Raw genomic sequence first — 24,141 nt, forward strand, 5'->3', positions numbered from 1 at the left:
AAGCGCTTGTGTAGCATCAACTGACAAACAGCTTATAATTATGGCCCGTAGACTTTTATCAAGTCGTAGTGATACAGTTCTGCTTGTGTATGTCCTAGGCCCTGATGTTCTAGAGCAAGATACAGAAATGATCAAGGCTACGTCAACATTGACCTGTCGTGTGTCCTACTTGGTGTTTGCTCCATGATGAAAGTGGGGTGAAGAATAACAAAGCAATGTCCCCCTATTTTCTGACCTTTTCAGCGTCCTGCCCAACTAAATACGAGTAGCCCCAGGCCAGCCTTTGCTCACTGCTATCTCCCTCAAACCCAGGCAACCTCAACCTCGCTCTCAAACACATCCCCCGCTAACTATCCCAAATGGCACCGTAAGCATGCACACCCCGCGTCTCCAGCCCATACACAACCTTGGTGGTAATCTTGCGATTAGCAATGATTATGACCGCCTCGGCCTGAAAGCTGCGAGCGAGGTTGTAGCTCAACTTGACCATATCGGGCCGGCCCTGCGCCGACGTATCCCAAATCACCGCCCCCGGGATCTGGCGTCGCACCGTATCGACCAACTCCTTACCATACGTCTTGACGGGATCCTTGGTACTCCACAGACACGCAGTCGCACAGCTGGGCAGCTGGATATGCCCCAGCAGCGGGCCAATCCCGGAGCCCGTCGCGACGACCACGACGCGGTTGAACAGCGTCGCAATCCGCATCACGCCGCAGGCCGGCACGCCGCGAACCCACACGCGCTGGGGGCCCTTGCGGATGCAGGCGCGCGTCCAGTCGCCGGCGTTGGAGACGACGAGCGAGTAGCCGGCGGCGCGGCCGCCCGCGGGCTCAGGCGCCGGCACCGTCGCGAAGGAGTGCCACTCCAGCAGCGGGCGGAAGGACAGGCGCGTGAAGGTGCCGTTGACGGGGACGGTGTAGTCGAAGTGCAGGCGCACGGCGTGGTCCGAGAGCACCTCGGCCTCGACGGGCACCCGGCGCAGCCAGAGCCAGGAGCTCGCGATGCTGAGGGTCGCGGCGGACAGGATCCAGAAGGGCGGGGCCGAGACGAGCGCGGATGCGTAGGTGGGGGATGCCCCCCGGGTGACCTCGTCGGCCAGCCCGAGGAAGGTCTGTACCCAGAATAGCGCCAGCATGGTCCACCCGACGAAGCGGTGATAGCGCTCGAAGAAGTCGTGGTGGGTGGAGCGGAACTGGGGCAGGGCGAAGCCGATGACGCTCGCGAAGAGGGCGGTTAGGATCCAGGAGATGGCTTGGTAGGCTGCTGAGTGGTAAGGGTAGCTGCTGCAGGCGTGGCTTGCGAAGCAGTACACGTCGCTGATGTTTGCTGCGAGGAGCCACAGGCTGGACCAAGTGGCCGCACCGGCGTGGACGCCGCCGAGGTGGTAGATCTTGGCGCAAGAGGCGCGGAACCAGAGGGGCCAGGTCTTGGGTACTGAGCAGCACACCGTGTATAGCAGGTTGATAACCATGTCCTGGCGGATGAGCACCGCGACGAGGAGGTTGATAGCCACCATGTTCCCGATCCAGGGGCGGTTGATGCCGTTGACGTACATGGCAACCAACGCTCCGACGTTGCCTAGGTAGACCAGCATGAGTAGAAAACGGTACGGGATGAAGGCCCTGTGCACGAGATTCCGGAAGAACTTTGCGTGGTCCTTCTCCGGAAGGTCGCCTTCGATGTTTAGGGTCACAGCCTCTCCTTCCGGCTTGACCATGTCGAGGGTGGTTGTGGACGCTCCGCTCGTCATGGTGGTGATGGAGCCCTTTTCCTGAGCATCGACAACTCCGGCTTCTTGATCGGAATTGTCACGAGTGGATGCGGATGGGGCATATGAGCTGGTATCTTGTGTAGCCGGTATAGCGATTGCCTCTGCGTTCCCTTCAATGGCAATAACGCGTAGGGCGGCCTTGTCGACTTTCCCATTCTGTGTAAGGGGCACATGTTCGAGGTTGTGGAGGTGTGTTGGGCGGGAGTAATACGGGAGAACCTGCTCGACTTGTTGTATCACCTGCTGCGTGTCGCAGCTTGCGGGGTGGAGGAAGCCGTGGATATCGCCGTCGACCAGGATTGCGTAGGCGTTCTGGACGCCCGGAGTTGCTGCCATAACGTGGGCAACACCGTCGAGTTCAACCCGGAACCCCTGAAACGATCAGCTTGTAGTCATTATGGTAAAATAGCAAAAACCCAATACGTACGTTCACTTTGACCTGGTCGTCTTTCCTCCCCATTATCTCAATCTCTCCGGATTCAAGCCACCTTCCAAGGTCCCCTGTGTTGTAAACCATCGACCTGCGACGTGTGAGCAAGCAAGAATCGTACCAGCGGTGGGTTGACTGTGTAGGTAACGTACCCGTCAAGAGCAAATGGATCTTCCCGGAATTTTGTAGCCGTCATGTCCGGCAAACCAACATAGCCCCTGGAGATTCCTCGCCCTCCGGCCCATAATGTGCCAATTTCGCCAACGGCAACCGGTCGGAGATCGTCGTCCATGATATAAACTGAGTTGTTTGGTGTGGGCTTGCCGATCGTCAGGGGTTTCCCTGGCTGGTGTTGAACCATGGTGTTTACGATGGTGGTCTCAGTGGGACCGCAGCAGTTGTAGTAGGTCCCGTGTTTTGCCCACTTGTCCGCAAGTCTAGGTAACCGGCCGTTAGCTTTAGTTATCGGGATAGGGAGCATCGTCTAGGCCATGCATGGGTTGTCTCACAGCTGGTTGCTGGGCTCACCGGCGGTCGCAACGACCTTGATGTTTGGAAATTCTTCTGTTGCTTTCAGGGACAAGATCGAGGGTGTGCAAATTAAAGTATCGATCTAAATTCCGGTGTTAGAACGCGCATGACTACCGGGAGAGGGCGACCAGTATGTTTTGTTTACCTCTTTTAACGTGGGAACCCAGTCTGAACCACGTATTACCAAGGTGCCGCCATTGCAGAGACAACCTAGAATCTCCCAAGCAGCTATTCCATTGTTAGTTGGATCCCTATTGACGGTAAAGCTGTGACGGGACGCTTGCTTACCCATGTCGAAACTGATGTTGAGGACCTGCCCAACTTTCGTCCCGGGCCGAATCCCCAGGCCACCGGGTGACATGCACACCAAGTTTGCAACGTTGGAATGTGTAACGTCAACCCCTTTGGGGGTTCCTGTGGTCCCTATTCCAACGTCAGGATGTTGACCACGTAGATAACTCGGCTGCGGGGCTCCCACGAACCTGACGTGTAAATTACATAACACCCGCTCTCGGGTGTGGCGAGATCGATGGACTCGGCCTCCTTCTCCAGTTCGGGTTCGGATTCATCTTCGACGCACAGCAGGCGGCATCCTCGAACCATGTCGGAATGTGTCTGCTGCAGCCGTTTCCTCGTGGACTTTGTGCAGACAACCCTGCTGCCGCCGGACTGGGAGATGACAGTCTCCAGGGCGGTCTGGGTGACGACTCCGCCGTCCAGAGGCACATACTGCGCGCCGCAGAGCAGAATAGCGTAGATGCCGACGAGCATCTCGATGCTTCGTTTTACCACGAGCGGGACGCGGTCGCCGGGGCCAACCCCAGCCATCCGGAGACGTTGTGCTAGCCATCGAGCACGGATTTCGAGTTGTGCGTACGAGACTTCGCGGCGGGTGCCGGCCTGGGAGAGGTCAATAGCGGCGACCGCTTCTGGGTAGTTGCTAGTGGCGTGACGGATCGCCGCTGTGACTGTGGGAAAAGGACATGGAATAATCTCCCCGGTCGTGAACGACTCCGGCACGCATTGGGCATTGTCCATTGTTTTTTGAGCCATGCTCGCGGATCCCAACTCCAAGGTGGGGAGGGGGGTATGTCAGATACGGAGGATTGTAATATGTGGTTTCCAAGAACCGTGGATGTCAGCCATGGGGGCCGATCCGCCTGGGGCGCAGGAGCGAAGGCGCTTTTTAAGTTCTCACCTCAGCCAAGCTTAAGCTGACCACCAAGACAAAGAAAGACCATTTCGTCTCTTCGATACCGCGCGCGTAACATCCGTCGTCCCATATTCACCCCTTTGGCGCGCTGGTAGCTCTGCTGGAGTCCTGTACCTTGCGCGCCATACCGGGGCCGTATTCCTAACACAGCCAGATCGTAGAGGTCCGTTCCGGATCGGTCCCCTTGCATCGGGCCCGTCTAGGAAGGGAAGCCGTGAGCTGCGCGGGTGTAGGCCAGGTAGCCTCGGAGGCTGGGCCGTTGAGAGAGAGCCCTTCAATCTTGAAAGGTTTGAGGGAGTTATCCGTTACAGTCGTATCAAACTTGCGGAGCGCCGTCCGGCGACCTTGCCCGGTACGTATTTTCCTTGGGCCTTACCTGCCTTGGCGTGTAGCAGTGCATCGTGAGCAGTTGATTCGCGCGAATCAGGTTAACGGCGGAACGCAAGGGGGTCGAGATCGTGTCTTGGGCGATCAGGACCGTTAGGGGGGCCATCTCGATGGAGGGCTGCAGTTAGGCGGCCCGCAAACGTTGCAACGGCGGGTCTCCAAGACCAGCAACGGCCTTGAATCCACAGCATGTTACAGCCATGCAAGGTACCCCTGGTCAGAAGTGCCAGCTTCGGTCGAGGGCTCGGGGGGGAATGGGCCTTACGTGACGATGACAGAGCAGCAAACAATCAGGGTCTCGTGCCTGGTCGTCCAAGAACACTCGATTCCACGCCCGGTTAGGAACCGGGTTGCTTGCCTCCTCGGTACCAAAACTGAAGTTCGGACGAATTGGTTTCCTGTTTCCACGACGGGCAACTCCAGCGTCTCCCGGCATGCCAAGTGTCCGTATGCGACACGAAACAAATCCCACCCCCTCTTTCACATGCCACAAAGTCTGCTGATTGCTTCCTCCTGTGTTCATACACAGAAGGTCGATGTCGCCTCATCTACGCCAGGTTGCGCCGCCAGTTCATGCGTGCCGTTGACCAAGAACTTTCACATCATTCGGTCTCTTCTGCGGCCACCGGCGGCCAACAACGCAACCGCAACCAGAAGGTCACAGCAGAGCGGACGTGATGGCATCCTCCATCCTGCGCAGCGATCCAGCGGCGCACGTCCGCGTGCTGTCCATCAACCGGCCAACCAAGCGGAATGCGCTGTCGCAAGAAGTCATTGACCGCTTCCTCGAGGAGCTGCACGCCGCATCCCATGACGACAGTGTCAGGGTGATTGTCGTGACCGGCACCGACGTGCTGTTCTGTGGTAGGCCCCAATGCCGATGATCTTCTGACATAAGACGGGCTGTGAGGGGAAAGCCCCCTTTCGTGGCCCCCAAGCTGACGACCTGCAATTGTGCTGCCACCTCGGCGGCGCGGTTGCTGCTCTCAGCTGGCGCAGATCTCAAGGAAATCGCCACTCTCAACACGGAGACGGCAACCCAGTGCCGGTATCTGGAGGACTTGTGCGATGGCATGGCCAACACGAAAAAGCCGCTGCTCGCGGCGGTCGAGGGTATTGCTGTGAGTTTCCCGGGCGGTCCAGCCAATGAACTGAGTTCTTTCCTGCGAATCAAGAGTCGAGGCTGACTTGTAGCAACTTTCTCTACACTCTAGTTCGGCGGCGGCTTCGAACTTGCGCTGATGGTGGGTGCCATGTTTCATTCGCTATTCAGCCGCATCGCCTCGACGACTCTCCAACCCCGAACCCCTGATCATTGATGAAACGCGCTAGTGCGACCTCATATTCGCGTCGACGTCGGCCAAGTTCGGCTTGCCTGAGGTCAAGATTGGCTTGATACCAGGCGCCGGGGGGACTCAACGCCTAACGAGTGCCGTGGGAAAATACAGAGTGGGTGCTGCCAGACCTGGAAGAACCACAAACTGCTGTCTCGGGTCTGATCATATCCCCAGGCAATGAAGATTATCTTGTCTGGCCAGCCCATCTCCTCCGAGGAGGCTTTGTCGATGGGCTTGGTTGCGGAGCTCTCCCAGCCCGGAGCCGTGCTTGACGATGCAGTCAAGATGGCCAGTGTCCTCGCCCAGCAAAGCAGCTCTTCGCTCTGCCTAGCAAAAGAGGCAATTTGCCGCGGTAAGTACCTGCCCGCGTATGTAGTGTCCATCTTCCAGCTGTTTCCTAATTCCTCATCCTAGCGGACTCTCTGGGACGAGACGAAGAGTTTGAGCGGAAGCTTTACTACTCTGCCTTCAGTAGCAGAGACAAAGTGGAAGGAGTCTCGGCCTTTCTCGAGAAGAGACCGCCGCGCTGGTAATGTATTGCAAAGCTATTAACTTGTGTAGGTCACTTCAATACAACGGGGCCTTGTGGCTCTTCTGCTAGTCCTGCATGTCAAAGTTCCCTTCAACGAGCTCGCTGCTCCTCGAATCCCGCGCCCACTTGGACCAAACCGTTGATAGAATTGCCATCATCGCATTGGATCTGGCAATCCGCAGGTTCGTACGCTTACGTTTCGTACCTCTGCAGTCGTAGACATCGAATGATGGTCGCGGCTCGCCATATCTCGCCGTAGTCGCGGTCCTGGGGCCCTGTCGCTGCGTTGTCTCTGGGGAGAACAACGGGGTATTTACCGCTCCACATCTTCATGGTGAAACCGTCGATCCACGCACCTTGTAACCGGGGCCTGTCGTCCAAATTTGGCACCGTCATCAGCACATTGGGACCCATCAGCGTGTCGTAAAAAAAGAACGTGCAAGGTTCCAAGCCATGCTTGTGGTCCGACGGCTCCGCTGTCGAGGTTGTCCCAAGTTTCGGCGTGGAATCCAACTCGCCATATGCCAGGGGTCGTCGGAGACGGGTGATTCCGTAAAGCCCCCGGGTGCTGTTAGATGTTAGCTTAGTGGCCTTTCTCTGGGCCGTGGGGCGTGTAAACCGCCGCGATGCCGCGGTAGCGGACCCAACCCACGTTTCACACACGGCGACTTTGCTAATTGTGACGTGTCCATGCCTTTATCCATGTCCTCCATTTTCGGACTGTCAAGCTTTGTCACGGCGGGAGGTTGAGAGACGGTTGTTGGTGCGTGCGGTTGCGAGAACGGTGGCCGTTTGCCATGTTTCACCCTTGGGCCGGGGCCAGATCCCAGGCTGCAACTCTATACCTATTGAACTTGTGTTCATGTGGCAAGGTGATGTACATACCTACCTATTAATGCAATCTGGTAAGGTCCGCCACCGTGCGCGGAACGGGAACCCTCCCAAGGGACGGAGCACGCTACTGCATGGAAGGTCGAAGCCCAACGTACATGATGTTCGGCTGGCCGTCATTCGTTGCCAGCCTGCCTGGGTGGAGACGGGTTTCGGTTCCGTTGACGGTGTGATGAGCTTGTTTAACCTTTAGGCTTCCAGCGAAGGCTGATGGAGACCCATGACGCTGGGTCCCAGTCATTCCATTACAATTGAACGCAACGCTATTACCATAACATTAGATCCTAAGCTTCATCGACAGATATTACCGAAACCGCACCAGATGAGTGTCCCATAGCAACAGACCCATCACAAGCAGCCACAGCACTGGCAGCATACTCATCAGGAACCCATATCAGGTTCTCCTCATCTCTCTTTACCCAGTTTGAGGTCGCAAAAACAGTACGAGAAGAGCATGGGGGTGTAGAGCAAACAAAGGAAGAGGACGGGCGACCATCGAGGGGGAAGGAACTTGTGTCTAATGTCCCGTGGTCCGTATGGACGTATCGGCCGTCATCCGAGAAGCAGACCCTTCGAACCACGACGCCAGTCTCGACTAAGCCCTTGGACAAACCCGTTTCGCATTCCCAAATCCCAACCCTTCCATCAGCCAAGGCAGAGACCAGCAACGTACAGTCTCGCGAAAACGACACGCACTTGATTGGCTGTTCCCCCTTGATCACCCGGACGGTCGCCCCCTGCCGCCAGTCCCACACCCGAATGGTGGCATCCTCGGAACAAGACGCAAGAAGCTCGCCTTCCCCATACGAGAACGCCACAGAGTTCACCTGGGCCAAGTGGCCCTGGAGGACAGCACGGGCAGCCCCTGACTCAAAACACCACACAACGACGGTCGTGTCTGCCGAGCAGGAGGCAAGGGATAGACCGTCCGGTGAGAAGCAAAGATCTGTGACTACGCCCTGGTGGGCTGCAAAGGTAGCCAACGCTGCCCCGCTCTCTACGTCCCAGATCCGGGTTGTCGTGTCAGCCGAGCACGAAGCTAGGAGCTCGCCGTCGGGTGAAAAGAGGACGCGGAACACGCCGGCCGAATGGCCAACGAGCGTGTGCAGTTTCGTTCCGGTTGCGGTGTCCCAGACGCTAACGGTTTTGTCGGACGACGCTGACGCCATGACACGACCACAGGGGGAGAAGGCAAGGTGGTGAATGCGGGAACGGTGGCCTCGAAGGGCGAGATTCTTGCCTCCGCCGTCTTTGGGCCACAGCTTGACAGCGCCGTCTTCCGAACCGGAAGCTAGGAAGCGGCCATCTGGAGAAAAGGTCATGAAAGTGACCGAACTCGAATGTGCTTTGAACTTGGCGGGCCCAGTGTTGAGGGGCCTGGGGTGTTGAGCGCGCCCGAGCAACCCGCCAGGGGAACCAGAGTTGATATCATCCACGACATCGAAGTCTTCGAGCTGTCCACATGGAGCGAAGGTCTCTGCATCCCATAGCCGCATGTCATCGTCAAACGATGCAGATGCAAGAAGTGTGCCACTTGGGGAGAATACAACCGCGTTGATGCCACTGGTATGCCCCTTGAGCGTGTGCAGAGCAGTGCCGTTGGACGCATCCCAAACGCGGACGGTCATATCTTCCGCCCCAGACACGATTAGTTGAGCATCCAGGGAGAATGTGACGGCCATAACCTTCTTTGTGTGCCCGCTCATCGACATGAGCTCGGTCTTGGTCGCAAGGTCCCACACTCTGACCGTCATATCATCCGACCCAGAGACAAGCCGCTCTCCAGTCGGCGAGAACCTGACGCAGTTGATGCAGCCTAGATGGCCGTCGAGCACCATGCAGAGTTGTTCTGACTCCCCCGAAACATCCCAAACCCGTATCATCTGATCAACAGACCCGGTTGCGATCAGGGAACCGTCGGGAGAAAACGCGGCCGTGTTTACACAACTGGACTGATTGTCAAACCTCCTGAGCTCACTCCCCGTTGCGGCGTCCCACAGCGCCACCGTTTCATCCATCGACCCGGACGCCAGGACCTTGCCGTCCGGTGAAAAGGCGACCGAGTTGACCCAGCGGGAATGGGCCTTGCGGAGGGCATAACGCACCGCCCTCGTGTTCAAGTCCCATACCATGACACCGAAATCATCCGACCCCGCGGCGATGAGGGTTCCGTCTGGCGAAATGGAAACCGAGCTGACCTTGTCAGTCGGCCCCTCAAATTTCCACAGCGCGCTCTTGGACGGCACGTCCCACAATCTGGCGATTTCGGTGTTGGACCCCGAGGCGACCTGTCTGCCGTCGGGTGTGAATGCTAGGTCGTTGACGTAGTTGAACTCGTCTTTGGCCTCGCGGACATCAGCTGGAGCAACCCATATGTCCTTGATCCAAGGGTGCATATGACCTCTGAAATGTTGCTTGAGTCGGTTGTTCGGACGGGCGAAGGCAAGGGCTGCGCCGTACACTTGAAGTGGCGCTTGTTTGATGATATTCTGAAAGGCAAAGAACCATCGTCTGGCATCTTTGACAAACGGCAGTTGCTGTACACTCGATGTCGGCTGGATCGGAGGTTTGTGTCAGGAGACTGCAAAATAGGTATGAAGCTCGACCCGAATGTGGTAACATACCTCGAGCATAGAATGGTAGAGTCGTATCATTGCACCCATCTCGGAGCTCTTCCCCATGAGGCAGATAGCCTCGACCCAATGGAGGAAATGTTCCCGGAAAAGGGTCGCGACTTGGCCATCGTCGGAAAGAACTAGGCCACTTGATCGGTAATGTTGGACCCAGTAAAGGCATGCGTACTGCAGGTGGTCGGGGATGTGGCGGCGTACTCGTTCTGCGTCCACATCCTTCACCAGTGTCCCGGGCGAACCGAGTTCGCAGATGTCTCGTTTGAGCATCTTTGACATGACCCTCAGACACCCTTCGGCAAGGTCCCGATGAGCCTGTTTCTCGTTGACCGAAAAGTCGAGGTCTCCGCACCGCTCCTCGTCAAGAAGGAAGTCACGGAATGTTGGGTGATGTAAGCGGATGGGCCAGGTCGGCTGACTGGGGATGTGAAAGATGGTGTGCAGATCGAGTAGCGTCTCCTTTATATCACTCAGGGGCATGCCGAGCAAGCTGGCCAGCGAGAGCATGGACAGAGGTGCGGCGAGAACAACGATGCTTCCTAGTACCTCACGAAGTATGATGCAAATCTCCGCCTTCTCTTCGTAGTTGTAGTCTTTGCGAATGGAATCACGGATGACGTCCGTGTATATTTGGTCCAGCTGCTTCTCCGGGCCTGCATCAGTGCGATGCCCATCGAGCAGTATGGAGACCCGCCTCATTGTAAGCCGCCTGCCCTCGCGGATAAAACGGCACGCGATCGAGGCCCAGATGAACAGGCCACACGAAATCTCGACGAGCCGTTCAATTACGCGCTTGCCGGGCCAGTCTTGGTCGAGGCCACGTTCTTCTCTGATGGCGGAGAAGTTACTCTCGAAGAAGAGACTGAGATCGCGGTTGACGAGATCGGGTGAGATTTCGTGGAGGGCGAAGATCTCACGTTCCGCGTCCGGTATCCCCCCGAGACTATGGCGGATGGCTATCTCTGGTCGGCTGGTCAACAGTAGCCGCAGCCGAACCTTGGTGAGCGACCGAGCGGTGGGAAAGACCCGCAGGAGGGCTCGGATATCCCTCTCGCTCTCGCACTCATCTAAGGCGTCAGCCACAATAACGATGGTGGGTGGGGAGGAGTGGCCATGGAGCTGAGAAAGGGGGCCTATGATCAATTGATCCCATTGATCCCAGTAGGAGTGCTCCGCAATGTGTTTTTGCCTCATGATGGCCTCACAAATGTGTCTTTTTGTCGCCGGTATTGCCGTTGCCAGTTGTCGGGCAATAGTCGTGACCAGCTTGGTGGCATTGTTGAGATCACCGCCTCCCTTGGAGAAAAAGAAGCTGGCCCCCAGTCTGCCTCGTTCGTGGCACCTTCTTGCAACAGTGCGTGCTACTGTTGATTTTCCCGTACCAGCTATCCCGCTCAGCCAGTAGATACACTTGTCATCAAGGCCATCAGTCCATTGTGCGATGTCATGCAGGAGTTCAGTTCTGGTATTCGGGAGACACGTTGGCTCATGCTGCTTGTTGAACGAGTTGAATGCCGCTTCCGAGGCCACAGGGAGCGCCGAGAGGGTTTCATCTAGCGCTGCATCCTCGACATAGCCTTTGTCAATATGTTCTCGCAGGCGAGTGAATGCATAGTCCCCTTCGCCGTACATGAGCGGCATAAAGACGTTAAATATGCCCAAGAGACAATAAGCCCTGTCCTCCTTGCGCGTCGTCTTTCGATTCTCAGCCCACGACAGCCTCTCGGCAACGGTGAAGTTAGTGAGAGTGTTGTCGCGCAAGGCCTGATGTGGAATGCCGGTGATTTCGTGAAGCAATGGTTCAAGTGACGTTTTGTCTCCAAGCCGGATCCCTTCAGCTGAGAAGAACTCGACAGACGCAGGAGCAAGCAACTCTTGGAGTGTCCAGCCCCGAGTAAACCACTTGCTGTGACGAAACTCCGGCTCCCACGAGCATGAAGATGTTTTGCTACCCCCTCCGGTAACGATTGTCCCATCAACGGACGAGACATCGGTCAGATAGACGTAGCACCTGGCCGAGTTCTGGTACCAAGTGAACATGGACGTGATCGCCTCTTGAAGCTCGGAGCTGCTTTTCTTATCGATACAACACGTATCAACCCAGAAGTACTCCAACCCATCCTTGCCTGCTTGGTCACTGCAGAATCTGATCTTTGCAGAACCGGCCTCTTTCGTTGCTGGTAAGTCGTCAAGCAAGAGGTCCTCGAAAGTGACTTCTTTGTCGTTATCCAGAAGCCAGGTATGAGAGAGTATAGCATACTGAGGCCGTTTGTCCTCTGCTAAGTTTCTGGTAAGCTCGAATCGGCCATCGTCTCGGCGCCGTAAGAGCCGCATTGCTCTCCGTTGGGGTTATGTCGAAGGGTATTCCGGCGGGAGTAAGCGATGGAGGTTCGTCGTGAGTGCGGTCGATGTGGTCGTTAATCTGGGAGTGTGTAACTTGCAAAACAACCGTGAGCAGGGCTGTAAGGGTTGCGACAATAAGCTGACCACGGAAAAGTGCGGAAGGTTGAGCTTCTCCATGTGCAACCAAGGCTCGGGCACCCCGCATATCATACATGCCGTGATACCCCAATATCGACCCGAAGTCGAGCCTTATCCATGATGGCGAGGAGAAGGCTCCCTGCCGCCATTGAGGCCGCACAGAGAGCGGTTCTCCAGGATTCAGGACCATGCACAGTCACAACTCACAAACGGCAGTGTTAGAACCACGCCGCAGCCAAGCGGGGACGCATGCCCGGTTTTCTCTCATTAGGTATTCTCGATAAGCACATCTCTTCTCCACGAGCCTCAATAATCTCGCTGGCAACACCGGCTTGGATAGCCGCGGCGCCCATGCATGATGCCCGGCTAGTGGGTGTATCACGGATGGTGCCCAAGCCGGTGACTCAAGATCCGGCCAATGAAACCGCGCGCCCACCATCCGGGCAGACCGCATTTCCTTTTTTGCCTTTTTGATGAGGGGGGGTTTCGGGAACCGACCAATCTCGCCATCATAAAATGGAACACACCGACACCCGGGATGTCTGGGCGGTCATATCATGTGCATATTCGGGAACGTGCTGGTTCTCGCGTACCGAACAGAGCGCCTCCTGCCAGCCACCAACAGCCATGAGTGGCTCACTGAGTGCTGTCCCGAGGCGTATGAGATACTGGTCGTGGAATCTGCCAGCGACGAGCGAGATTCCAATAGGCATCCCGTGGGCGCCCACAAATGCTGGAATATTGATAAGAGGCAGATGCAACCCCTAGACGAATCAGTTTAGCTAGGAATTGAGGAGATCCACGCGGCTTTTCTTGCTTTGGGGGAAGAGGGGTGGGGGAAAGGGGGCGTGGGAAAGGAGGGGGGGGGGGGGGCGGAGGGGGGGAATTACCGTCCAAAGAGTGTTGAAAGCCGCACTCCCCATGTCCTGCAATCCAAGCGGAGCTTCGTCCACGGCGCTGGGCGTGATGATCACGGAGTACTTGGCGGCCAGCCCGTCGGCGATGGCCCGCATGTTGGCGTATCCATCGAGGGCTTGTATCCTCTGCTCATGGGTGATGCCAGAGCTGTTTTCGACAAGGTCACAAATCTTGCTATCGAGCTTCGTCTTACCTATCCGATAATCACCGAGAAAGGAGACCCGGGCCTCACTTCCCATGACAACACGTTGCATTTCCCTTATAGTTTCTTCGACGCCGAACTCGGGCGGAAATGAAACCTCGTCGACTCTGACGCCGCTGTCCTCAAGAATAGCGACTGCGTTCTTCATGGCGGCTACCGTGCCGGGCCCTGCTCGGTGCCACATTGGGCTCTTGACCAAGGCAACCGACAGTCTCTCTAAAGCCACGTCTTCGGGAGACTTGTCGTCTTTGAGGCCAAACACCGTCGCAAGCAGCCGCAGATCGTCCATGCTGCGAGTCATAAAACCCAGCGTGTCGAAGCTGGGGGAGAATGCCTTCTGGCCTTCTGTCGAAATCGCATTATGAGTCGGCTTCATAGCAAAAAGTCCAGTGAAGGAAGCCGGGCGGATCAGGCTTCCACCAGTCTGGGATCCGAGGCTAATGGGGACTTGGAAATCGGCCACGGCCGCGGCTGAACCGCAAGAGGAACCGCCAGGTGTTCGCTTAGGGTCATGTGGATTCGTGGTACCAGGTCCGGAATTGGGCACTGTGAACTCAGTCGTGGTTGTCTTGCCTGTTAAGAAATCACATTATTAGCGGGATGGGTCAACTATTACTCGACTGACTGGGGAGTCTTGGAGACCCTCGGAGTCACAGGAGTCAGCGAACCGAAGATGAGCGCGCCAGCGGCTCGCAGAATTGCCACAGCCGATGAATCGAACCCAGGTTGGTGGCCTTCATACAATACAGAACCGAATTGGGTGGGCATGTCTTTGGTGTTCATCACATCCTTGATCCCGACTGCAATGCCGTGTAAGGGCCCTCGCCGGTCTTCGGGGATCTGGTCCAGGGCTTTAGCTTGCTTGAGAACCGACTCGGGATCTGCCGAACGGACTATCAGCGAAGGTGCCTAGACAGGACCACCAGGGAAGCGTTGACAATGGATGGGGACCGACTCACCGAGATATGCCCACGCTTTGATTATATGATCCCTCTCCTTGACGCGACCTAGCAGAGAATGCGCATATTGTTCAACCGTTACCGTGTTGCCCTTCAAAAGGTCAAGGGTTTCGCTGGCCGTTAAGGCGTAGAGTGGTCGGGCCACACGCATTGTCGTTAGGTGATACTAGTGGTATGCGGTAGTGGAGTGTGCAGTCGTTGATCTAGATAAAGTAAGGAATGAACTCGGCACGCGTATGTAGGTACCTCATGTTGAGCCAGAGGCGGTGAGCGTTTGCAGAGTTGAAGCTTCAACACCCACATGAGTGTTGGGATGAAGGCCAGCAAAGAGGTCGGTTTTCTTGACAGGCTCGGGCTGCAATGCATCGACCTAAATACCAAAATACCCCGCACGACTGATGACCATAGAGGAAAGAGGTTGGTGCTCACGGGGGGGTGTGTGCGAGTACGACGGGGACGAAATGGAAGGTGCCTTATTACTGGACCGTCTAGGCGCACGGCTGAGACGGATACAAGGCTCCATGCATGGGTGATGCACAGGGAGGTACCTCGGGTACCAAGGTACTTATGTGCCCGGTTGTTTAAGCAAGTACGAAGTATACCCGGCCGTTCAATTGTTATATGCCTCCGGTGGCGCCTCGGGGCACTTGACATACCTGAGTGAGCCTTCCCAGAATCCCACTTGACCTCGTAAGGGCAATTACAATTGACTCGGGAGCCAGTCACACTCAATGAGGCGACCGGTGAGCCCGATCAAAGGCATCAACAATCACCAGGTTTGTTCACCCAGCCCCGGAGAATTACATATACCTACTGACTCACCGTTGCACGTTTTGGACTTCATTGGTTCGACGCCGTTGTCCTGGCTCAGTCGCAGCGATATTCCACGCACCAAAGATGGCTTTCAGCCCCCTGCCACCCGATGAGCCAGCAGATTCACACGCCTCAAAAGGTTTATCGCCTCGGAGAATCGGTCAACCTAAGAGTCTGCCCGTTCAACGACACTTTTGCACCAGTGAGGACCAATGGAATAAGGAAAGGAGGTACTTGGGTATATGGTGAGTGGCCAACACGGGACCTGACCTTTGGCGCCCTGCGCGTTCACCGTGGCCTAAGGACCTAGGTCGTCCTGCTGTCACTTCTGAGCATTTGGACAAGACTTTAGTTGGGTGTATATAGGGACCAGATGCCTCCTCTTGTGTCGCGTTCGAATTTCAGTGATCAGCTTTCTTCGATACCGGAATCCACACACATTCAAAACACACATCCCCATTGCTACAGAGCAAATACCTACTTACTCCTCAACGTCAACCTCGATCATGTCCGAACCATGTCAACTGCCTGTTATCATAGCCGGTGCCGGAATTGTAGGCCTCGCACTGGCACAAGCACTGAAGAAGTCCGGGGCCCCGTTCTGTATTTACGAGCGTGACCAGAATCTTCACGCAAGGTTCTCTGGATGGGGCCTTTCTGTCAACTCGGAAGCCCTGAGGCACTGTTTGCCAAACAGCTTGTTCGACCGCCTAGATTCAATTCAGGTTGATCCCCGGCAGCGACCCACTAGTGGTACGTATTTCCTGATGTCAAATACCAGGTCCTTCAGAGTTATCCTTCCAATGGCCCGAGCTCATAGATACAACCATGGCCAGATATCGGGACCGGGTTCCTCAATCTCGAAACAGCGCAGCCATGGCTCACCATCCCGTCTAGCCTTCGCCGCCGCGTCGACCGCGGACGGCTCCGGGAGCTGCTCGCCACCGATATTGACGTCAAGTGGACCAAAAGGGTCGTGAGCTTCAAGCTCACCGACTCTGGCGTCTCCGTGTGCTTTTCCGACGGAACGAAGGTGGAAGGCTCTGTACTAGTTGCAGCAGATGGCAGCGGGAGTCGAGTACGAAGACTGTTGGTAGGAGACCGGGTGGGACGCCTTAACCCAGTCCCGGCCCACTACCTCGCCGTTACCGTCCGCTTAACAGAGGACACGTTGAACCAGTTGCCTCACCCCGTCATCTTCCAGGGTAGCCATCCAGCTACGGGATATTACATGTTCTTCTCAACCCTCTCAACGCCAGAGGTGAACGGGAGCCGTCGTACCAGCAACCCGTACTACGAGGCTCAACTTGACGTGAGCTGGCTGTCTGAGGGACCAGAAGACGTGGTGCCGCGGACCAACGCGGCTCGGCTTGCTAGGATCAAGCACATGGCGGCAAAGGATACTGGGTTTCACATCACCCTGCGAAAGGTCATCGACGACATCCCCGACGACACCCAAGTCAGCATTGTCAGGTTGGCCGACTGGCCCACAACCAGCTGGGATGGTTTCGGCGGCAGGGTCACGCTGCTCGGGGACGCAGCTCACCCTATGACCATGTGTAAGTGTCATGACTGTGACAGGCGAACAGATCCATCATCGTAACCAACTCAAGGCTAATCCCCGCCATACCTGTAGACCGGGGCGAGGCCGCGAATCAGGGGTTTACGGATGCCAAGAACCTTGCGCAACAGTTGGCTCTATGGCATGGCGGCAGCAAGACTCGCCAAGAAGCACTGACCGCGTATGAAACAGAAATGGCCCAGCGTGGCCGTGAAGCTGTGCTCCTCAGCCGACAGGCTTGCTTGGATGCTCACAATCTTCACAAGCTGACACCCAACAGCCCCCTGATTGGCAAACGGAATAGCCCAACGCGTCCGTGTTGAAAAGAAAGAGAGCGAGCCACGGAAGGGTCTGTTGAAGGCTTTTTCGATGTCAGAATAGGTAAGGTATGTCTGGGCACCATGTTGATAGTTGCTGTCGGGGATAAACCTTCAACATAGAATCCATAGAATGTCAAGATTCTTTTTCTTCTCTTCGTTGAAAGTATTAGTGTGGTTCACTGGACACTTAAAGGAAAAGGTGTCCATGTAGACTGGAAGGACGTGGTAACTAATGCAGCTTGAAGACAATGGCGATCCGCTGTGAAAGGTCAATATATGCATGCGCTGTCTTATTATCCGCCATTATCACCTTTGTGGACCTCACCTCCAACTATTAGGTACCTTACCTTAGCCAGCCTGATAGGTTCTCATTTTGGCTTTTGCTCTTCCACCCTTTGCCTCTATCACACGTTTAACCCACCATCCTACCTTCTATTGTTTCGGTGTGATACCATTGCCTTGCCCTTCCATGATGGGACCCTTTGTACAGTGAGGTACCTGTTACTTCCTCAGTTTCCCTTCCAAGCTTTTAGTGAGACCTTGTGAAAGTGTGCACCCACCAAGCCTCATCAGTGCTGGAATAGCAAAGCAGATTCCCCTAGGGTTCACTAGGCCGAGCCGGGTCGCAGGAGGGGGAATGAGCATGGACCGACTGACGACCTCGGCTTCCACCATCTTAACGCCCTAATCACACAATAATGCATGAATTTGTTTCCAGGTTTTTGTTTGCTTTCTCTTGTTGTATTTGTGCTTACCTACCACCTTGATCGACAACACATCAGCACACACAACCCACCATCTCACCAGTCCATCATCAACACTCGGACTTTTCGAACTCTCGAGATTGACAAGATGCCACCCCAAACCTCCAGGGTTGACCAGCAAATCCACGATTATGCTGCCAGCCTCGCGATTACCGATGTGTTTCTTGAGGGCTCCGAGAAAGGTCAAGTGACAGAATCGCAGGTCGCTCGCGTCCTTCCCCACACACCGGGGCTTTTTCACGATTGCCTGATCGCCATCGATATCATGGACAAGATTGACCAGCTGTTCAACATCGGCGAGCGGAGCTCAAGCGGACAGAGTGCCGACATGGACACTCCGGACGAGAGCACAGAAGACGAGGACCTACTGGCGCAGCGCAACTTCATCAAGACCCGCCTAAACATCACCCAATACCTGTTACGCTTCGACGTACGCGACAGCAAGATCCCGGCCTCCTTCACCATCGAGTTCTTCACGCGCATCTTCGACGACAAGGTCCTCCGCGCCCGCTTCGACGACTACCACCGCCGCGGGCCCCGAGGGCGTCCGGTTCTGCATCTCCGCCATTGTTCAACGCGGCATCGGCTGCATCGACGTGCGGCTGACATGCTGCTGCTGCGACGAGGACATCCACGCCGTCATGCGCGGGTACTGTATCCGCCTCGAGAAGCTGCGGAGCTGTGGTGGTCGCATCAGGTTCACCCGTGACCGTGACCTCCCGGTGCTGATGGTTCCGCTTTGGAAGAACAGCCCGGGCGTTGTTTGAGCCCTGCTAGCGTCTTATCCATGGGGGAAAGACGTGGGCCTGGGTCGGCATATCGCAGGGTTTGGAGGCCTCCCAAGCCTGCCGTGCGAAGGATCGGTGGGGCTGGGTTCGCGGGGGTCAAGGACAGCAAAACAAAATAAATTGCAGAACAACCTGAGCCCCCGGAGGCGAATGAGGGCATGACGGTTGGGACGTACGAGAAGAGTTGGGGATCTGCTGCCCATCCCACTACCCACAATAACGAGCTGTCTGATTCCTACCCAGCAACCACCATATTCCCCAGAAACTCCTACCCTTCGTGATGTGGCAACCCGGTCCTTGTTTCTCTTGACACTCTATTGTAACCCTTCATCAACCCCTCGTGCTCTCTACCAACGAATTTAGGAAACGTTATGTCACCAAGGGTCTACCTGACGCCTCCCGGAATCCTTCGAGCCTTTCATCAGGCTTAAACTCGGGAGGTTTGCCATTCACCAAACTCGGACCGCTGGTGAAGGTGGTTTGCACAGCCCCAATGCACAACATGCGGCCCCCAACAAGACATTAGCCGGAGGTCGAGTGAAGACACCTTTTGCAAATCCAGCCATCCTCCCACGGGTTTCGACACAGGCACGCCAGTAATGTTCAAGGTTGACTGTCACGTTAGATGCCAACCGAAGCGAAAAGGGCCCGCGGCCCGCTGGTCGACAAATGCACCACCGCCAAGGATGGCTGTGTACAGGTCGTCTGCCGGTCGTTGGTCATTATCCGAGGGGGATGCCATAGTGCTTAACGACATTTAAGCTTCAGGGGATGTGATATAAAGCAATATTGTCCCTTGATTCTTTGCTCTCGGACAGCAACCCCCAGACTCAAAAGCCAACTTGAACCACAACAAACCATCACCCCGACATCACAACCACCCCCGACCCACCAAAATGAGCACCGCCAAACCACAACAACAACAACAACCCTCCCTCCACTCCACCACCTCCTCCACCACCCTCACGGCACCCACCACCAACCAAACCGCCACCAACCAAACCACCACCCCCCCGACGCGCGAACCCCGCCAATACGTCTACGTCGACAAGCGCGTGGCCCCGAACCCAGACGCGCAGCCCAAGCCCAAGTCGCGCCTGAGCCGGTTCCTGTCCAAGTTCGAGAGCTCGGTGGTGCGGCAGGCCAACGCGGCGCGCGAGCGGGAGGCGCTCGAGGCGGAGCGCACGGGCGTGCGCAAGTACGCCGCGACGGGGGCGCCGGGGAATTCGACCCAGAGTACCGCGGCTTTTATGTGAGGGGTTGTGGGAGGGGGGGAGGTAGTAAAAGCCGGGGGGGGGGGGGGGGGGGGGTTGAGGTGTAGGGGGTGGCTGCGTAGTGGTTGGGGCGGGATATGTCGGGGGTCGTGTCAAGTGGGGATGGGTTGAGCTAGGTTAGGGATACGGCGGTGGTGGAATTGTACGGCCCAGACACTAATTTGAGGTGCGAGGGCTTTCTCTAACGTGTCCCGCTGCCTACTTCCTGTCACGCCCAAGTTCCTTTATGGGGGTATGCAAAAGATATTCCCAGCCTCAAGTCCTAAACCAGGGACTCATGTTAATAGCCTCCTTGACTTTGACGAGCGTCTCTTATAGTTCACATCGTCCCTTTAGTAGCGAATCAAAAAGAGTGTGCTTTTCTTTCCTTACTATTGTGGCGTTTGGTGGACAGCTGCACTCGCAGACCGGTTTTTTGCCTCCGTATGGGGTTATCATTTAAGGGCCTTGGTCAAGCCTGTACACGAATACAACCCCGTGGTCCAGTCGAGACCTGCAGTGGCATCGGAGCTCGCGGATACCAGTCTGTTATAGACTTCCTATCCCCGATATGGAATTCCCTACGGCATACTTGGAGCTCCCCTAGGTACTTACGTATGTACCTACCTAGGTACCCAGTCCGTTCGACATGGGTCGCCATGATATTTACGCAAGGTACCGAGGTAGGTACCCAACACGCTATCCTTTTCCCGAGTTGATCCCACCACATTTCTCTTAAACTTTAAAGCCACTATAGTCGATCGGTATCCCATTTTCCACAACTGGATGTCGGGACATGGTTGCATCCTTGACTGCTACCGTCAGTGATGGGATTAGAGTGAGACGGGAGTTCAACATTCGTTGGGTGGGCTGAAGTGGATAGGGGAACAACTATCAGCGCGCAGCGCGGGATAAATGGCTTCTCCTTGTTTTTCTTCTTATTTTCTCCTTTTGTTTCGGTTCTTTCCTTTTTCTTTTTAGTTGTTGGTGTGTCCGAACCGTAACGTAACTACCCTTGAGGGACCTATGGAAGAAGGAGGGACACCGAGGAGGCGGGAGGGAGGAACAGGGGGGACAAAACGAGAAGTCGTGCATGGTGGTGAAGGATGGCGTGGAGCGGGGTTGTCCCCGGCTCCGCCGAAGCGGACGGCACGGCGGTTGCCATTGGGACAGGGGATGTCGGCGAGATCGCAAGATGGAAGGGTTGATGGGATGGTTCTTGGTACAAAGATATGAATGAGCCTTCTGGTTTCCATTACTCATATTGAGAACGAGCGAGGTAGGCAACTTCCGATAATCCACCGCTCGGGCTCCATAAACTCCTGACTCTCCTGCCCTGGCCGGTCCGTTGTCGCGGGGAGATGCACTGTCAGCACGAGCGGGCTCCCCTCCACACACCTGAAGCCGCCCCCTGGTTCGCGGGACGGGCCCGGGACAGCCATGCTGAACCATCCCGCATGCTGACGCACCTCCCAGCCAACATCAGCGTGACATTGCAGTAGCCGCACGTGTTGGTTGGGCCGACGCGCCGCTCCCGCCTCCCCTCGGCGTTGGAGGGTATCATTATGCTTCGATTTGGGTTTGGGATCCACGGCCAGCTGCAGCTCAGCGCCAGAGGTGAATGCAGGATAGGTTGGACAAGCCCGAGGGATAGTCTGCGTGCGTATAAGGAGGGATGCTTCCCCCAGCAACCCACCGTCAATGAAGGGAGTGAGTGCGCCGCCACATTTCCATACCAGAAAATATCTCAAGATGAAGCCCGTTGCTTTCTTGATTAACGTGCTATCCCTGAGCGCCCTGGCCAGTGCTGCGCCCGGCAACGTTGCTAATGGCCATGATGCCGAGGCTGTGGCATCCAAACAGATTGCCCATCTCCAAAGGGAGTACCAAAAGTACATCCACGCAACCCTAAAGACCCGTCAGACAGGTTGCACCAAGAAGAACATCCTCCGGCGCCGAGAATGGTCAGTTCCCCGTCTTGAACCCCCGTCACATATAAGACTAACACCCACCCACCCACCATAGGGGCGCGCTCTCCAAAGCGGACCGCCGCTCCTACATCGACGCCGTCTACTGCCTGCACAACAACCACACCTTCATCACCCCGCCGACCACCATCCCCGGCGTGCGCAACCGCTACGACGACTTCGTCGGCAGCCACATGCTGCTGACCCCCGCCGTGCACGCGTCGGGCCTCTTCCTGCCCTTCCACCGCTTCTACGTGCACCTGTACGAGACGGCCCTGCGCACCGAGTGCGGCTACCGCGGCGCCCAGCCCTACTGGGACTGGACGCTCTCCTACACCGACCCGGCCGCGTCCTCCGTGCTCGACGGTTCGCCCTGGTCCATGGGCAGTAATGGTGTTTATGTCCCCGGCCGCCCGCCACTGTCCGTCGCCGGGCCGGCGCTGACCCGCACTTTCCCGCCTGCGACGGGCGGTGGTTGTGTTCATTCGGGCCCGTTTACGGAGGACCGGTTTACGGTTAACCTTGGACCCGTGTCGTTTGAGCCTGCTGCGCCGGAGGGGGGGTTCGGGTATAACCCGCGCTGTCTGGTCCGGGATGTGAGTCCGGCTTTTGCGGGCGACACCCGGCCGACGAATGTCACGGCCTTGCTGGGCTGTGCGGATCTGGCGTGTTTTAATGTTCAGCTCGATGAGCCACAGGGAGGTGTGCACGGCTCCGGGCACTTCCAGGTGGGCGCGATTGCGTTGGATGTGTTTGCCAGCCCGGCGGATCCGATCTTTTGGCTGCATCATGCGCAGATGGACAGGCTGTGGACCATCTGGCAGAACTTGGGGGATCCGCGGGATAGGACGTACCAAGTTTGGGGAACGGAGACGGCGGCGAACAGTGAGTAAGGGCTTCTTGGGGTTGGTGCTCTGCTAACATTTCGTGTTCCAGCGCCCCCGAGTGACAATGTCACCCTGGACACGGCGGTGCCGTTTGGACTGCTCTCCCCTTCTAAACCTGTTAGGGACCTTGTGTCGACGATTGATGGACCGCTCTGCTACATATATGAGTAGAGAGGGCGGCAACTAGTGGTTGGGATATCCTGGCCCGCCAGGAGTTGAATCCGGCTACCCACGGACGTTGGAGTCACAATCCAAACGAGATAGAAAACCAGGTATCGTCATGATTTGCCAAGCTACCTCAGACAATGAATATCCAAAACGAGTAGCAACTTCCCCTGTCGCCGACCATGCTGTCCATGCTTCAAAAGCCCCGCCGTGACTCCATCAAGCCCGTCAACCCACTCAAGTCTATTTCCCGGGCTTTACGGTACCATCCTTGTTGTCAACCGGTACCTCGGGCCTAGCTAGAACTTCCAATGCTAGGTAGTAATTACTCGGGTCAGCTGCAAATACTCACAAACAACGGCTCTCCGTCCGACAATGCGTGCACTTACGTGGCTACGTCGATGAGGAGCGGGACATCATCCTCGCAGGCGAACATTTCGGCAACCGCCTTGGCCTTGCCTGGGCAGTTGTGGACGCCACCGGCGGTGGTATTCATCCAGCCGTTACACACGGGGCAGCGGTCAGCCATATTGTTATCGTTAGTGGAAACGGTGGGATGTGGGTTGTTGTATAAGAGTGGAAGGATTGTTTTTCGGGTTCTGTAGCTTCGTCTTGAAGGGTTGTTGAGAAATGAGTTGAGAGTGTGATGGTTTAAGAGGAAGGTAGTTAGAATCTGGATGAAGAGTCTTTTTTATATTCCTCTTCCCCTCGAAGTCTTCGCCCTGCCCCAGATGTCACTCCGTCGCAGCCGACCTCAACTGCAATGCTTCGCCGCACATGGAACTGATCAGCCCAGGATGACAAGGCAACATCCCAAGGCGTATCGCCCGACTTCTGACTACCTAGCCTCGGTCGGTCAGGCCTAGGCCTCTCGCTCCGATGGTCTTTTGCAATTTGCTCCCCTCACTGCCTGGGTAATTCGCTGCCTCCCTACAATACCTTACGGTGGCCGCAAATTGGGCCAACATAACCAACATCGTGTTGACGTTTTCTCGGTCAGGAACCAACAAGTGAGCCTTGAGAGCCTACTGAGGGAGCATAGCACGAATAGCAAGGCAGCTGTTGGCACCAGAGGCCGAATTCGGGCCATGGGAGCCACTCGCGGGATATGTATTACACTTGATTGGCGAAAGGGGATTGTCGGTGGGCCTCTTGAAGGCCGCGCTCTGGATCTTGTCGGAAGGCGGTGGAACCTGGCAAGATGTTGGTGCGATCATTCATTGGCCGTCCCTGGCTTGGCCGGTATGGTGGTGCGGCGGTGCCCCTCGTACTCTCTCGTTCGATCAACCTCTCTGTTCGCACATCCCCAGCCAACTTTCCAAAATCATTCACGGCTTT

The 24,141-nt window shown here is 56.3% G+C and overlaps 9 protein-coding genes across 9 annotated transcripts; 5 read left to right on the forward strand and 4 right to left on the reverse strand.

Annotated features, from left to right (window-relative positions):
- Positions 1–45: 45 nt before the first annotated feature.
- B0H64DRAFT_333073 (AMP-binding enzyme) lies at positions 46–3,931 on the reverse strand. The gene is made up of 7 exons (XM_062801073.1): positions 3,218–3,931; positions 3,024–3,158; positions 2,881–2,963; positions 2,714–2,817; positions 2,357–2,641; positions 2,202–2,295; positions 46–2,146 (listed from the first exon to the last, which is right to left on the reverse strand). The coding sequence occupies exons 1-7, from the start codon at positions 3,786–3,788 to the stop codon at positions 347–349; spliced, it is 3,072 nt and encodes a 1,023-aa protein (XP_062663396.1). The 5' UTR covers positions 3,789–3,931; the 3' UTR covers positions 46–346.
- Positions 3,932–4,522: 591 nt separating this feature from the next.
- Positions 4,523–6,279, forward strand: B0H64DRAFT_379355 (ClpP/crotonase-like domain-containing protein). Its single transcript, XM_062802652.1, has 6 exons — positions 4,523–5,199; positions 5,326–5,456; positions 5,550–5,579; positions 5,668–5,784; positions 5,847–6,024; positions 6,087–6,279. Exons 1-6 carry the CDS (start codon positions 5,013–5,015, stop codon positions 6,203–6,205), a joined length of 762 nt encoding a protein of 253 aa, XP_062663397.1. The 5' UTR covers positions 4,523–5,012; the 3' UTR covers positions 6,206–6,279.
- On the reverse strand, positions 6,270–6,917 carry B0H64DRAFT_369205 (uncharacterized protein; the record flags this gene model as incomplete). Its single annotated transcript, XM_062802009.1, has 3 exons — positions 6,270–6,372; positions 6,410–6,772; positions 6,868–6,917. 3 exons carry the CDS (start codon positions 6,915–6,917, stop codon positions 6,270–6,272), a joined length of 516 nt encoding a protein of 171 aa, XP_062663398.1.
- Positions 6,918–7,290: 373 nt separating this feature from the next.
- Positions 7,291–11,408, reverse strand: B0H64DRAFT_351251 (WD40-repeat-containing domain protein). Its single transcript, XM_062801461.1, has 3 exons — positions 9,702–11,408; positions 8,535–9,632; positions 7,291–8,447 (listed from the first exon to the last, which is right to left on the reverse strand). The coding sequence occupies exons 1-3, from the start codon at positions 11,364–11,366 to the stop codon at positions 7,380–7,382; spliced, it is 3,831 nt and encodes a 1,276-aa protein (XP_062663399.1). The 5' UTR covers positions 11,367–11,408; the 3' UTR covers positions 7,291–7,379.
- Positions 11,409–12,438: 1,030 nt separating this feature from the next.
- Positions 12,439–14,873, reverse strand: B0H64DRAFT_333079 (amidase signature domain-containing protein). Its single transcript, XM_062801074.1, has 4 exons — positions 14,286–14,873; positions 13,995–14,207; positions 13,097–13,899; positions 12,439–12,970 (listed from the first exon to the last, which is right to left on the reverse strand). Exons 1-4 carry the CDS (start codon positions 14,434–14,436, stop codon positions 12,716–12,718), a joined length of 1,422 nt encoding a protein of 473 aa, XP_062663400.1. The 5' UTR covers positions 14,437–14,873; the 3' UTR covers positions 12,439–12,715.
- Positions 14,874–15,509: 636 nt separating this feature from the next.
- Positions 15,510–17,101, forward strand: B0H64DRAFT_421345 (uncharacterized protein). The gene is made up of 3 exons (XM_062805529.1): positions 15,510–15,851; positions 15,935–16,657; positions 16,735–17,101. The coding sequence occupies exons 1-3, from the start codon at positions 15,605–15,607 to the stop codon at positions 16,980–16,982; spliced, it is 1,218 nt and encodes a 405-aa protein (XP_062663401.1). The 5' UTR covers positions 15,510–15,604; the 3' UTR covers positions 16,983–17,101.
- A 730-nt stretch (positions 17,102–17,831) lies between these two features.
- B0H64DRAFT_369209 (uncharacterized protein) lies at positions 17,832–18,510 on the forward strand (the record flags this gene model as incomplete). Its single annotated transcript, XM_062802010.1, has 2 exons — positions 17,832–18,293; positions 18,370–18,510. 2 exons carry the CDS (start codon positions 17,832–17,834, stop codon positions 18,508–18,510), a joined length of 603 nt encoding a protein of 200 aa, XP_062663402.1.
- A 618-nt stretch (positions 18,511–19,128) lies between these two features.
- Positions 19,129–19,803, forward strand: B0H64DRAFT_379369 (uncharacterized protein). Its single transcript, XM_062802653.1, has one exon. The coding sequence runs from the start codon at positions 19,428–19,430 to the stop codon at positions 19,785–19,787; it is 360 nt and encodes a 119-aa protein (XP_062663403.1). The 5' UTR covers positions 19,129–19,427; the 3' UTR covers positions 19,788–19,803.
- A 1,568-nt stretch (positions 19,804–21,371) lies between these two features.
- On the forward strand, positions 21,372–22,957 carry B0H64DRAFT_379372 (uncharacterized protein). Its single transcript, XM_062802654.1, has 3 exons — positions 21,372–21,748; positions 21,810–22,636; positions 22,688–22,957. Exons 1-3 carry the CDS (start codon positions 21,486–21,488, stop codon positions 22,807–22,809), a joined length of 1,212 nt encoding a protein of 403 aa, XP_062663404.1. The 5' UTR covers positions 21,372–21,485; the 3' UTR covers positions 22,810–22,957.
- Positions 22,958–24,141: the final 1,184 nt, after the last annotated feature.

The sequence above is a fragment of the Chaetomium fimeti genome (genome assembly GCF_033439085.1).
Source record: "Chaetomium fimeti strain CBS 168.71 chromosome Unknown B0H64scaffold_1, whole genome shotgun sequence".
NCBI lineage: Eukaryota > Fungi > Ascomycota > Sordariomycetes > Sordariales > Chaetomiaceae > Chaetomium > Chaetomium fimeti.